The 12080-nt window shown below is 33.4% G+C and overlaps 2 protein-coding genes across 11 annotated transcripts; one reads left to right on the top strand and one right to left on the bottom strand.

Annotated features, from left to right (window-relative positions):
• The first annotated feature begins 3114 nt into the window (after nt 1–3114).
• On the top strand, nt 3115–7169 carry LOC7484473 (uncharacterized). 4 transcript variants are annotated; one of them, XM_002318693.4, is made up of 9 exons: nt 3131–3581; nt 3699–3774; nt 3909–3948; nt 4358–4416; nt 4491–4528; nt 4963–5026; nt 5281–5334; nt 6028–6123; nt 6447–7169. In XM_002318693.4, the coding sequence occupies exons 1-9, from the start codon at nt 3388–3390 to the stop codon at nt 6501–6503; spliced, it is 678 nt and encodes a 225-aa protein (XP_002318729.1). In that variant the 5' UTR covers nt 3131–3387; the 3' UTR covers nt 6504–7169. The 4 variants fall into 4 exon arrangements, with proteins under 4 accessions (XP_052301955.1, XP_052301956.1, XP_002318729.1 ...); XM_052445995.1 differs by having other exon boundaries at nt 3115–3581; nt 6028–7169; XM_024582703.2 differs by lacking the exon at nt 5281–5334 and having other exon boundaries at nt 3137–3581.
• Nucleotides 5087–10381, bottom strand: LOC7454556 (ubiquitin-like modifier-activating enzyme 5). 7 transcript variants are annotated; one of them, XM_024582710.2, is made up of 8 exons: nt 10065–10381; nt 9658–9912; nt 9124–9198; nt 8861–8947; nt 8632–8747; nt 7975–8021; nt 7400–7528; nt 5087–5631 (listed from the first exon to the last, which is right to left on the bottom strand). In XM_024582710.2, the coding sequence occupies exons 2-7, from the start codon at nt 9724–9726 to the stop codon at nt 7431–7433; spliced, it is 492 nt and encodes a 163-aa protein (XP_024438478.2). In that variant the 5' UTR covers nt 9727–9912; nt 10065–10381; the 3' UTR covers nt 5087–5631; nt 7400–7430. The 7 variants fall into 7 exon arrangements, with proteins under 7 accessions (XP_024438478.2, XP_024438473.2, XP_024438480.2 ...); XM_024582705.2 differs by having other exon boundaries at nt 5436–5631; nt 7400–7566; nt 10065–10380; XM_024582712.2 differs by lacking the exon at nt 5087–5631 and adding an exon at nt 5646–6854.
• Nucleotides 10382–12080: the final 1699 nt, after the last annotated feature.

The following is a 12080-nucleotide window of genomic DNA, read 5'->3' as shown; positions in this document are numbered from 1 at the left end:
TCTGCACGCTACCTTTATAATTGATATGCTTTTTAAATCTTCCAAGTTCATGAAGTAACTCTTACATAACCTATCATTGTTTTTTTCTAGTCTTATATTTTTTTTATATCCATCTAATATTATTCTTAATGCAAGTTAGTTTTGCAATGGAAGACTCTGACAATCAAGATAAAGGTTGTTAAACTAAAGAAATGTTGCATATTTTTTTATGACATTTACACCAAAACTATTGAGATGGGTATGAGGCCAAATACTCATTTTGACAAAGCTGGTTGAAAATTTATGATATTTTTCTTAAAAAAACAAATTAATCATGCTTTTACCAAAGCACAACTTAAGAACAAATGGATGGTATAAAAAAGGATTAGAAGACGTGGAAAAAGTTAATTTTTGAAACTAAAGCTAGGTGGAGTAGTAAAGCAAGGACTATTTCTGCACATAATGAGTGATGGAAAACAAAAATCCAAGTCAGTTGTTAGGAACTTAATCTTTTCAATTTCATTTATATTCTTAAAGTACTAGATTACTTCATTAAGTTTTATTAATTATATTAAATTTCTCTTATGTAGAAAATCATGGGAGTAAAAAAGTTTAGACATGCTGGTATTGAGCCTTCATTACATGGAAAATATGATATAATGTTCAGTAAAATAGTGTGACTACTAGATAATATGCTTAGGCTCTCTCTTCAAGAATGTTGTATGATGAAGATGGTGGGGATAATAGAGTGAGAATTGCTAATTATGATAATACTATTTGAAGGATAGAAGTGGTGATTTAAAGGATGATGGCATTCCTAATTTTATTTATGATGTGAGTAATTTGATAGTTGGATTCAATGTTGAAAACAACAGTAGCAACTATAGTAGTGGCAAGAGAAAAGTGAGACAACATTTTATAGCTCAAGGTGAAAAAAAAAGGTTCTAAAATAGGAGCATAATTATTTTCATGTTTGGATCACTAATATATTTCATTATCATTAATGATTTTTCTAGTTGGTAGTTTTTTTTCTCAAATATGGTAGAAACTAATGCTTGATGCTTATTGTTTTTAATATAAAATTGCATAAGAGTTATCGATGGCACACATGTGCGCGCTTGTGTATCTGCAGAAAATCAAATACCTTTTATCAACAAAAAAAGGTGTATCAGCTCAAAACATAATGGTTATAAGTAGCTTTGATATCCAAATCATGTTTTTTTAGGCTGGATGAGAAAGTAGTACGCATGATACAAATTTTTTTTTTTAGACAATTGACAATCCAAATATCAAATTTTCAAAGCCACCATGAGGTAATAAATAACAAAAAAAAATAATGTTATTAAATTAGAAAAATTTAATGTTATTGTAATATTGAGGAATAAATTATAAATTCATTATTTGTTAATGTAGGGAAGTACTACTTAGTCAATTCTGGATATCTAAATAAACATGGATTTTTAGGTCTATATAAAGATGAGAGATTTCACCTGTCAGAAATTCACCAACTAGAACAACTATAAAGTCAAGAAGAAGTATTTAATTGTACTTACTCTTCAAGACGTTATGTGATAGAACATATTTTTGGAGTTTGGAAAAAAAAGATGGAGAATTTTGCAAAATATGCTTGCGTTTCCTTACAAAATAAGAGTTTATATTGTAGTGGTATCAATAAAAATACATAACTATATTAGAAATAAGTCGCAAGAAGATGTGATATTTATATAATTTGATCGTCATTCTAATTTCGTTCTTAATGATTTCTTAATTGATGTGGTTTCACTTTCACAAACACATGGAAACCAAAGATCTTTTTGTATGGATTATGTTTATGATAGGATTGCAACAAGTTTAATGGGGCAATAAAAATGAGATTATAATTCACATTACTATATTTATGATGTGTTAATAATCCAAAACACATCAATGTAATTGCAAATTAAGAAATTAATACATGTTCTTTTTGGTCATTTATTAGTTACATCATTTTCAATTATAGTTTCAACCAAACACCATTGATATACTTTTTATTCAACAATAATCTCAACCATAGTTTTATAGAAAAAAAAACATATTGAAAACAAACCAACAATAAGTAAAAATGATTTTTTAAAACCTATTTTTTTAAAACTACAACCATAAAATCTACCATAATACTAAACACATTCTAATAGGCACTCCCATGACCCCTATAAAACTCCAACCACTCCCACCATAATATCTAGAGAATTTTGAGAGCAACCTGGTGGGAGTGACGTTATAGAGTGAAAGTAATGCCTCAAAGAACATTTCATCTTTAATCTAAAAACACTTTCCTTACATACCTCAAGTGTTTAATAATCAAATGGCATTGTCTGGAGAAATTAAAGTCTTTATTCATAAATAGACCTTCTTTTTACATACGTATAACTAAAGAGCTACACGAAGATAGGTAACCTCATCTTCATGCTTTGTTTCACTTCCCTTACAAGTTTGAAACACAAAGTCAATGATTCTTCGACATAGTATCCCCAAATAGGCTAGCACATTTCCATCCAAACATTCAAAGAGCTTTTGACTCCACTGTCGTCAATGAATACATCTCTAAATACGGTGATTATAAAGAATGGGGTGAATCAAGGGAAGTAGTTGTTGCGCTAACACTAAAATAGATGAAGTTTATGTCGTTGCACGAGACAATTTAGATAAATGTAGTGCATAAGATTGTATTAAGAAGGAAGCACCGAGACATTTTTTTTTTGAAAATCATGATAAAATTAATAGTTATATAGATAGGATTTTTTTTATCCCTAGGCCTGTTAAACTTGTCGTTGCACGAGACAAGTTTATCGTGTCGTTTAAGTTATATATGAATTATTCATGAACCCAATAATTAAAAATAATAAGTTTTTTATTAACTAAAAAGGAATAACTATTTAGAATAACAAAACATACTATATTCGTCGAGAAGTGTAAAATCATATAGATACGATATGCATCTTGATCAATTATATCTTTTCTTTATAGATTCCGATACAAAACTCCTGTGCATGTGTTCTGAGATATTCCTTCATCATTTTGTTCAACAGGACCTTGAAGTAGAATACTCTTTTCTTGCCAAACACGCACTCTTGAGCCATCTTCTTTAACATGGGCTAAATGGAGCCCGACTAGTACTATCGGACCCATCCCCAAATTTCACTTTACACCCCTACTCCCCCTCTCTCGTCCGTGTCCCCACGCACTCGGGAAATGGATTCTCTCTCCCACTTTCCCTCGCTACTTCTTCCCGCTAATTGCCCTTTTTGTCTTTTCTTTTCTGCAGCCAATCGGATTTCAAATCAAATTTTCTCGCGAAACAAACACAAGAAAAGAAATAGAAATCTTCATTCTCATTTTCTTGTACTTTCTTAGCTAAATCAAACTCCAATGAATTCACGAGAGCTCGCTCTTGTCTCCACAGCCACAGTCTTCGGAGCTTTAGCTTCTGCTTTTGCTGTTCGCTTCTACTCCAGCAACAGCAATTCCAGAAAGCAGTTTTCCAAAATCGATTCGGTTCCAAACTGTGACGTTTCGAAGAAATGCTCTTCTCAGAGCCCCTTTGATCCTTCCAAACGCAAAGAGTTATTGACATTTCAACTTTGTGTTTTTTCCGCCTTCATCTGTTAAGGATTGAAGCTTTCACTGTCTAATTTTTACAGTTTTAAGTGCTTTGTTTTAATTATATTTTTTGGTTTCAGGTATTTATCATGGGATGATTATTTTATGGCAATTGCACTTTTATCAGCTGAAAGGTCCAAAGATCCAAACAGGCAGGTCATAATATTTTTTTCTCTTACTTTTTAATCACTCAAGAGAATTTGATTAAGATATTTTTTTTTCTTGGGGGGTTGAAATGCTTTGTTGGGTTTCTACTGTAGGTGTTTGATAATATGTATTTGGTGTTGTAGGTTGGGGCGTGTTTGGTTAGTAAAAATGGCATAATTCTTGGTAAGTTGATCTTGTATGTATTTTTCCTTGCTTTTTATACATGAATCTTGAACTCCATCTGCTTCTTAATTTCTTTTTGAATTGAATTGAAAATAAGAATACGAAAATTGTAAGGATTGATGGCATTTGCAGAAGTGAAAAGTTAGATTCTTATAATAAGAAAAAGAACAAAAAAAACAGAGAGAGAGAAGAATAGATGGTGCAATTGAGATTTAAAGTAGAACGATTTCGTTGTTTTACATCAGAGGTTCTGTTCTTCTCTTAAAGAAGATGAATAAATGGTAAACGTAGTTATTACACTGATTTTGGTATATTTCTGATCATGCTGGAACAGCCATCGCGCAGGTTCTGTCGTTTTGAGTTTGATGGTAGTGATGCATTTGATTCTCATGCTAATTTCTTTGGTCAGGCATTGGCTACAATGGATTTCCAAGAGGTTGTTCAGATGACGACCTTCCGTGGGCAAAGGTTGGTATATGATGTGTAAGTTCATCATATCATTCGGGAATTACATGTAATAAACCTCCTCTGTTATGTTTCAGAAATCCAAATCTGGGGACCCTCTTGAGACAAAGTACCCGTAAGTGTATGTTTTCGGCTGCTTTTTGAAAATGTAATAATAGTTGTTTTCTAAAGTGTTTTTTCTTGAAAATACATATTTATAATGTTTTTTTTTTAAAAAAATCATTTTTGATATCAGTATATTAAAATAATTTAAAAACACAAAAAATTATTAATTTCAAGTAAAGAAAAAAAATTCATTTTTTTCAAAAACACTTTTAAAATATAAAAATAACACGGTAAAAATCTTGCTGCTTCATGCGATGCATGCTCTGTTACGCACAGAGACATGCAGTTATTGTATATAAATATACACATTTTCTTGTTAATTAGTTGATGCACTGTGCAAAGCAGATTTTGGCACAAGAGATAGAAATTGTGCTTCACCACCACAATAAAATCATATCTTCCAATACTCGTGCTTCTGCTGATAACTCTAATTGTCTGTTGTAGTTATGTTTGTCATGCTGAAGTCAATGCTATTCTGAACACAAATCATGCTTCTGCTGTTGGGCAGGTAAGCAATTGTCTCATTTCCTACTATATCCATTTTATATTCCCCACCCCAAGCACATACACAGACAAACTCTTCTTCCGTTATGGGATTTGACTAGAATTAATGATAAATTCATTGTGAAGCGAGTATAGGTGATTATCAATATCATGCATAATTGTTGATATTGTTTGCCAAGTTTTCTAGCGATCCTTAAAATAAAGGCTGTTTGTCACCAATAGAACTAAGAAATGTCTCCCCCTCTATAATTATCGCAGAGGCTTTATGTGACTATGTTCCCTTGCAATGAATGTGCCAAGATAATCATTCTGGTTTGTTAACCAAGCTCCCCTGCGCTATATGCTACATGAGTGCCTCGGTGGGATTTCCTTCTTTATTTGTGTGTTTGTGGTATAAATTATGAGCAGGCAAATAGAGAGAACGTGCTGCTTCCATTCCTCAGTTTTTCAAGAAGTAGATGAGAGGCCTTTGGAGTTTGGTTAATCTGGAAACCCGAGGGTCATCTCCATTGTTTAACCTGCCCTTAACAATTTTGAAACATTTCCTTTTTCCAGATTGATGTATACTTGCTTTCGATAGCAACATATACTGCAGTCCTCGCATGAAACCTGAAATGAAGACGGATAGGAACATTATAGTTTATGTTTTCAGTTGATGTCTTTCTAACAAGGCTGAATAAGACTTTAGGTGGCAACCTGCAGTGTTCAACTATAGCAGCCTACTGCATAAATATACACAAACTTTATGAGACATAGTGCTGAAAACCCTAATTAACCATCCAGTGATAGGCTGACAAGGCGGCTACATGATATGATCTAAATAATTTTTCTTTATTGCCTAGAAAAACTGGCTCTCAGTGGAATCTAACTCTTTGCCACCGTGCTGGTATTTGTTTACAAGCTCTAGAAATGTGCCCCATTCTCAGTGCTCTCCTTCATTTTTCCTATTTTCTTGCCTTTCACAATTGATTTCTAAATGGATTTAGCTTGGCTTCTTTCTTGCAGTCGGGCGTGTCTGAAGTTATATATTTTATAGAGAAGAACAATTCAGACATGGCGTACATTGCTTCACACAAGTTACTGTCCATGGCTGGTATTAAAGTAAGTTTTGCTTGCTGTTTCGTGGAAGCAGTGTTAAACACTGCACTGATTTTTCTCAGTTAATCTACTTGAAGCTCCCACTGAGGTTTACTTTGGCCAAAGCACTTCCTTTGTTTGATGCATCAAATTGTGTATCACTTGGTACTGATAACCAGTCAATGACACCAAGCTTAACGTGCCATGCCAATACATGCCCCAAACTGTTTTGTTGCGCATTAACAAATACTCTAACCCAACGAGGATAATTTGCAGCAGCTTTGGGATTTCAATGCATTTGGCTTTTCATGATCTATTTTTAATCGTACTTGTTCTTCCAATGGCAGTTCAGAAAACACCAACCCCAGACGGACCAAATTTCGATCAAGTTCCAAGAGTCCTAGATAATGACTTTATTGCTGTTCATTTGTCAAGCCTGAGCATCACCTGCAGTTATAAGATCAAGCCTTGTTATAACCTGTATGTTGCATCTTTCATTAACTGACGATTGGAACCTCTCACCAAGAAAAACTATCTATCATGAAGAATTCTTGGATGCTAGCTACAATTACCCAGCAGATACAAGTATGGTTGTGTATTTTACCATCTCTGTCAGGAGAAACAAGTATGGCTGTGTTGTATCATCTCAGTCAACAGCTTTAACTAGGTCGGAGTGATGACAAGGTAACAGCTTCGACTGCAAACTCAGTTGGGCAGTTATCCCACGCTGTTTATAGTGGATCCCTCTTTCTACTCTGCACAGAATTCCTTCGTATCGTATGACATTATCATCTATCGATGTTCTTTGCATGGAGTTAAGCAAACTATTTGCTCATGAGAAAGGAAAACCCTAAAAACTAGAGAAACCAGATTGGGTGACACATGCCATGTAACACTGACCCGACAATTCAGTTGGAGTTCTCCTGCCCGTAAGTGGTATTCATCAAAAGGAAATATGGAGCCAGAAATCGTTGGTGCTTTTTGTTGTGGCACTGCTCTGCTCTGGTTGTTTCAACATAAATGTACTAAGTTTCAACCAAATCCAACCAATAAATGCTCGTTTCATGGAACTGGTCTCTGCCAAATGCTACATTTTTGTTTTGTTTAAACCTAGTAAATTAGTTCTGTGGTATACAACAACGTTGAAAACAAGGGCTTGGTGGGAGGCGGGTTAGATCCTTAAAATTTTAAAGGGAACAACAATGCACAGTTGGATTCTCCCTTCTCAAAGGCTAAATATTTACCCAAGAAAGGACATGGTAAAAAAATGTAGAATTTCTTACTTCACCAGACAGTTTACCTGTATCTGCACTAAATGCTAATATTGGACCTTAATCAGCATTAAGGGCATCAAGTTGCTTCCGAAGTTCTTCAATGTCATCAAACGAAGTTGTAGCTGGTTCAGCAGCTGGGGGTTTTTGAAACTCATCTGCAGTTGGGAGCTCACGAGTAAGACCTTAAGAGCATCTAAAGACGACAAAAAGGAAAAAATAATCAACATTTTAATTAGGAGCAAACAATTTGGAGCAGGAAATTTAAGATTCAGATACATTGTGAACATTGAAGCACTGTAAGACCAACCCTGGAATTTAAGGCCTCTACAGCAATCAAATGCTTAGCAATATGATAAGAACTTTTTGTCCTTTTATATGTGGGGAGGTGTGTATATTTAATTAGTCATTTTATTCTTTATTTGTACACGGGGTGCCATCGGCAGGAGAACGGAGATGGCTGCCCTGCAGGGTTCATGTCCTTGGCCCTCTAGGCTACATCAACCAAGTGTAGTTTATTGAAAACTTGGCAATTAAGTCCAAAAGTTGATAACTAAGGCATCCAAAATGTCATAAAACTCAGAGCATAAGAACTAGAGATCACCTGAACTTGTGGCATCTGTCTTTTCGGGCTCACTGTCGTCAACAACACTGAAGAAACACCAGGAAAAAAAACAGTGAACATGGTGCCTAAACTTTCCAGAAAAGAAAAATCGGGTGATAACTAGTAAATTATGGCAGGGAACTCTTATTAAAACATACCAAACATCACTCCCAAAGCAATTGACCAACCAAAGCACTTGTATACAATCATATTTTAGGTTGCGTTTAATTGTGGAAAATCTTCCAGTTTTCTAGATTTTTTAAAAAAAAATAAACAGAAAACTAAAGGAAATGCATTTCCTAACTGAAAATAAAAATTGATTTATTGGAAAAGCATGTTTTCTATTTCTCTATCTTTCCAGAAAATTAGAAAACATCAAAATGGTTGTTTTTGAAGTTCTTCACTACAAATCAGGGCTTTGATTGGTTCACCTAATATTTTATGGTCATTCCTTTTAATATTTTCAATTTATGCCAAAAAGGGCCCTGGTTTTCAATTTTGAAAAGAAAAAAAATTGTATTTAGTAAACATGTTTTCCTAGTTTTCTGAGATGGAACAAAAACACAACTTTTTTTAGCATGAAATATGTTTACAAGCTATAGACCTATGTGCAAGATAATGATATGGTATACACCAATCTATCATCCTAAGAACCACCTGATGTCCCATTCATTATCCGCATGGAGTGGGCCTTCTGGAACTAATAATGCTTCTGCCTCCATCTTGGCTCTGATTGCAGCATCCCCAGCAGGCTTTTCAAGGAGGTATTCTTTCTGCATGGTACATATAATTATTACAGTGCGCAAGAAAGCTGAAAAATGCTAAATGGATAGATTTCCCAAGAAAGATATCTGGTAGAAAATCAAGGTAGATCTGGCTTTTATACCTGACGCTCTAGACAAGCTGCATTTGAACATTGAGGATTTGGCCTCATTTCCATGGTTGGGAAATAATCTTTAAGAGAATTGTAACCCTGCAACCATGCAATAAAGTCAGAATCTGTCAAAACCAGTCAGGGAATCAACATTCATTCAGCTAATTTGACAACAAAACTAGGTGACAAGTGAGAAACATAAAGTTCTATATACTAGTTAAATTCAGCTACCACATTGGACAATAAGAGAAAAAGGTGATTAACATGAAATTTACCAGGTAAGGAGAGACATGTCCAAACTGTAGCAGGAACTTCAGCGTATTTTGCACTAAGAGCCCTGCAACAACTCCCTGAAATGCAATTCATATCAATGGATATTAACATCCAATGCAGCAAAATAATATCAGAGTAATATACTGCATTATGATTCTGTTGGGGGGGGGGGGGGGGGGGTTGGGGTTTCAATAACCATATGCCTATATAAAAGTTGATATAAAAAGTGAAAATCATATAAGAAAAGCCTATTTATGTTAGCCAACTCCACTTTGTCATAATCATACAATAAAAGACGACTTATGCCACAACTTGTTAACATCTCAGCTACAACACAACCTACGCCGCCAATTCCCTGCCGTCATATGGAAAATAACCAATCAAAACAACATTTCCAGACTTAGAATAGTGAAGGAATCGTGGATAGTATTCAATTTAACTTGAAAAAAAATATATGCATAACAATTCTTCATCAAGTTTTCAATACTAGAAACAGCTAAAGGAAGAGTATGAGGAGATAAATAGCAAATACAGACAATGACGGCAACCGAGAAGTCCCGAATTCTCTCATAATTGTCCACTATACCCATCCTCTGAAGTGCCATTAGCCTACTATACGGATTACTATCCACCACCTGTCACCACCACCACCACAACAGCAACAAAAAAATTCACCATCAGAAACCCACAACCCTATACACCACTATACCCATAGACGAAACTTTGACTTTCGTACGCCCAGCAGATGCAGACTTGGCCAGCTTCGTGAGATGCTCAACACGCGACTGCAGCTACATCATCAAAAATAAAAAGAAATAAAAAAACAGAGTAGGTTTTTTTTTTTTTTTTAAAAAAAAAAGAATAAATCTGGATTAGTAAATAAATGATTATTCGTAATTGATCGGAAGAGTAGAGAGAAAAGGCAGATGCAATTGTATTTCACCATATGAATAGAAGAAGGATCAGGCAAGGATTGTCTGAGAGAATCAGGATCATTAAGTATCTCTTTCAATTCCGCCTCCATGGCTTTGCTGCTGCTGATCGCTCTCTCTTTAGAGATAAATGTGAGCGAGTCTGTTATTTTACTTAGTAATCTAATATTAATCTGACAACGTTATTGCTATATTAACTTCAATTCTCCCTCTCTGTCTTTTCGCTCTAAATAAATTCTTCTTCTTCTTCTTCTTCTTCTTGTTTTTTTTCCTTTCCTTTTCTTTTGCACCAAAACAGGATGGATTGGATGCTGTGTATGAGCGCCTCTGTCTGTGTGTTTTCTATTCTTATGGGCTTTAGATTGTGGCCCCAAACTTAGAGATAATGGGTTATGGACCTTGTTCTTAGCAGGTAAGCTTTGGAATACCAAGTTGTTTCTTGATAGAGGAGAATAATGGGTAATGGAGGATTTTTTGGAAACGCGATGCAATTTTTATTAAATTTTAAAGAAAAAATTTGTTTAAATTTTTTTTTAATGATTTTTCTTGATATTTTTGATGTGTTGATATAAAAAATAATTTTAAAAAATAAAAAAATATTATTCTAAGACATTTCTAAACAAAAAACATTTTGAAAAATAATCGTTATCATATTCTCAAACACACACTAAAGCATCGCCCTGCTTCAACGGGTTGGCACGGGCATTGTCAACCTAAATCCTAGATCAGGTTTGGTTTTTTTAATATATCATGCAGTTAATTGGAGAAACTCGATCGACTCGAAAGATCATCATGTAACTTGGGTGAAACCCAATTATTTTTAAAAAAATACTGTTATTTTATTTGTTTTAAATAAATTATTTAAAATTTCTCTATTTTGAATATATTTAAAAAAATATATAATTCACATGCATCATCCTAATGACATATGAGTTGACTCATCCAACCCAGTAAAGTTTTAGAACACTAGAATAAAGCAATCCCTTCCTTTTTAGGTTTTTTTTTTTTTTTTGTACTTTTTAAATGTTGATATAGTGAATTTCTTGCTAATATTTTTAATTTATTTTCATTTATAATAAAAAAAACTAAAAAAAATGTGAAATTCATTTTTTTTTAAAATGATATTTCAAATTAATAAAAAATAATGGAAAACGTTGGTTAAATTAAAATCTTGTTGAACTTTTGAAACTTATGAAAGACAATAAATATGGGACGTACGAGTGAATGGTAAAAAACTCGTAAGTTAATAGATGAACGAAATTTACCGATAACTATTAACACCAATTATCGATAATAATTTATTCATTATTTATTAAAAAAAATGAGTTAGGATAAATTAAAATAATCCTCTACTTATTGTGAAATTACTTGGATATGGAGTGCTTGCTTAAATATGAATACGTGAGAGTTGGATTATTACTATATTACCATAGACTTTTCTCACAACCAATATGTAATTGCTTAAACATAAATATGTGAGAGTTGGATTAAATATAAACTTTTCAATTGTCTTGATGATGTTATTTTTAAACTACTTTATGTGTTGGATATATAACTTGTTCGAATAAATATCTCTAAAAAAATAATTAATTTTCATGAGTACATCTCATTTTTTTTTTTTTACAATAAAATTTCTATATGCAATTGGAATAAGTATTTGCATAAATACATGGCAATAATGACTCTTTATCCATATAATTTGCATTCTTCTAAATTCACCAACCTAGCCATGTTTGAAGTATATCCATTAGGAAATCACATACTCTCAAGCCATTCATAGATAAAAAGTTATGCATCCTTGTGTAATGTAAAAGTGGCTTTAGGCTCTACAACATGGAGTCCATCATTAACCAACTTCATATTCTCATGGTTATAAATACAAAGTTATTTCTTTCTAGCTTTTATATTGTTCTTTATTTTCTTTTTCATGTCAATAACCGTGTTAAAAATATTGTTAAACACATTTTTTTTATATGCATATATCCAAATTATGGTGAATAACATTAGATTTCCTACAAGGAAGTTCC

This window comes from Populus trichocarpa, chromosome 12 (assembly GCF_000002775.5).
Source record: "Populus trichocarpa isolate Nisqually-1 chromosome 12, P.trichocarpa_v4.1, whole genome shotgun sequence".
NCBI lineage: Eukaryota > Viridiplantae > Streptophyta > Magnoliopsida > Malpighiales > Salicaceae > Populus > Populus trichocarpa.
Note: the sequence above shows the minus strand (reverse complement) of the source record. Positions and strands in the feature narration are given on the sequence as shown.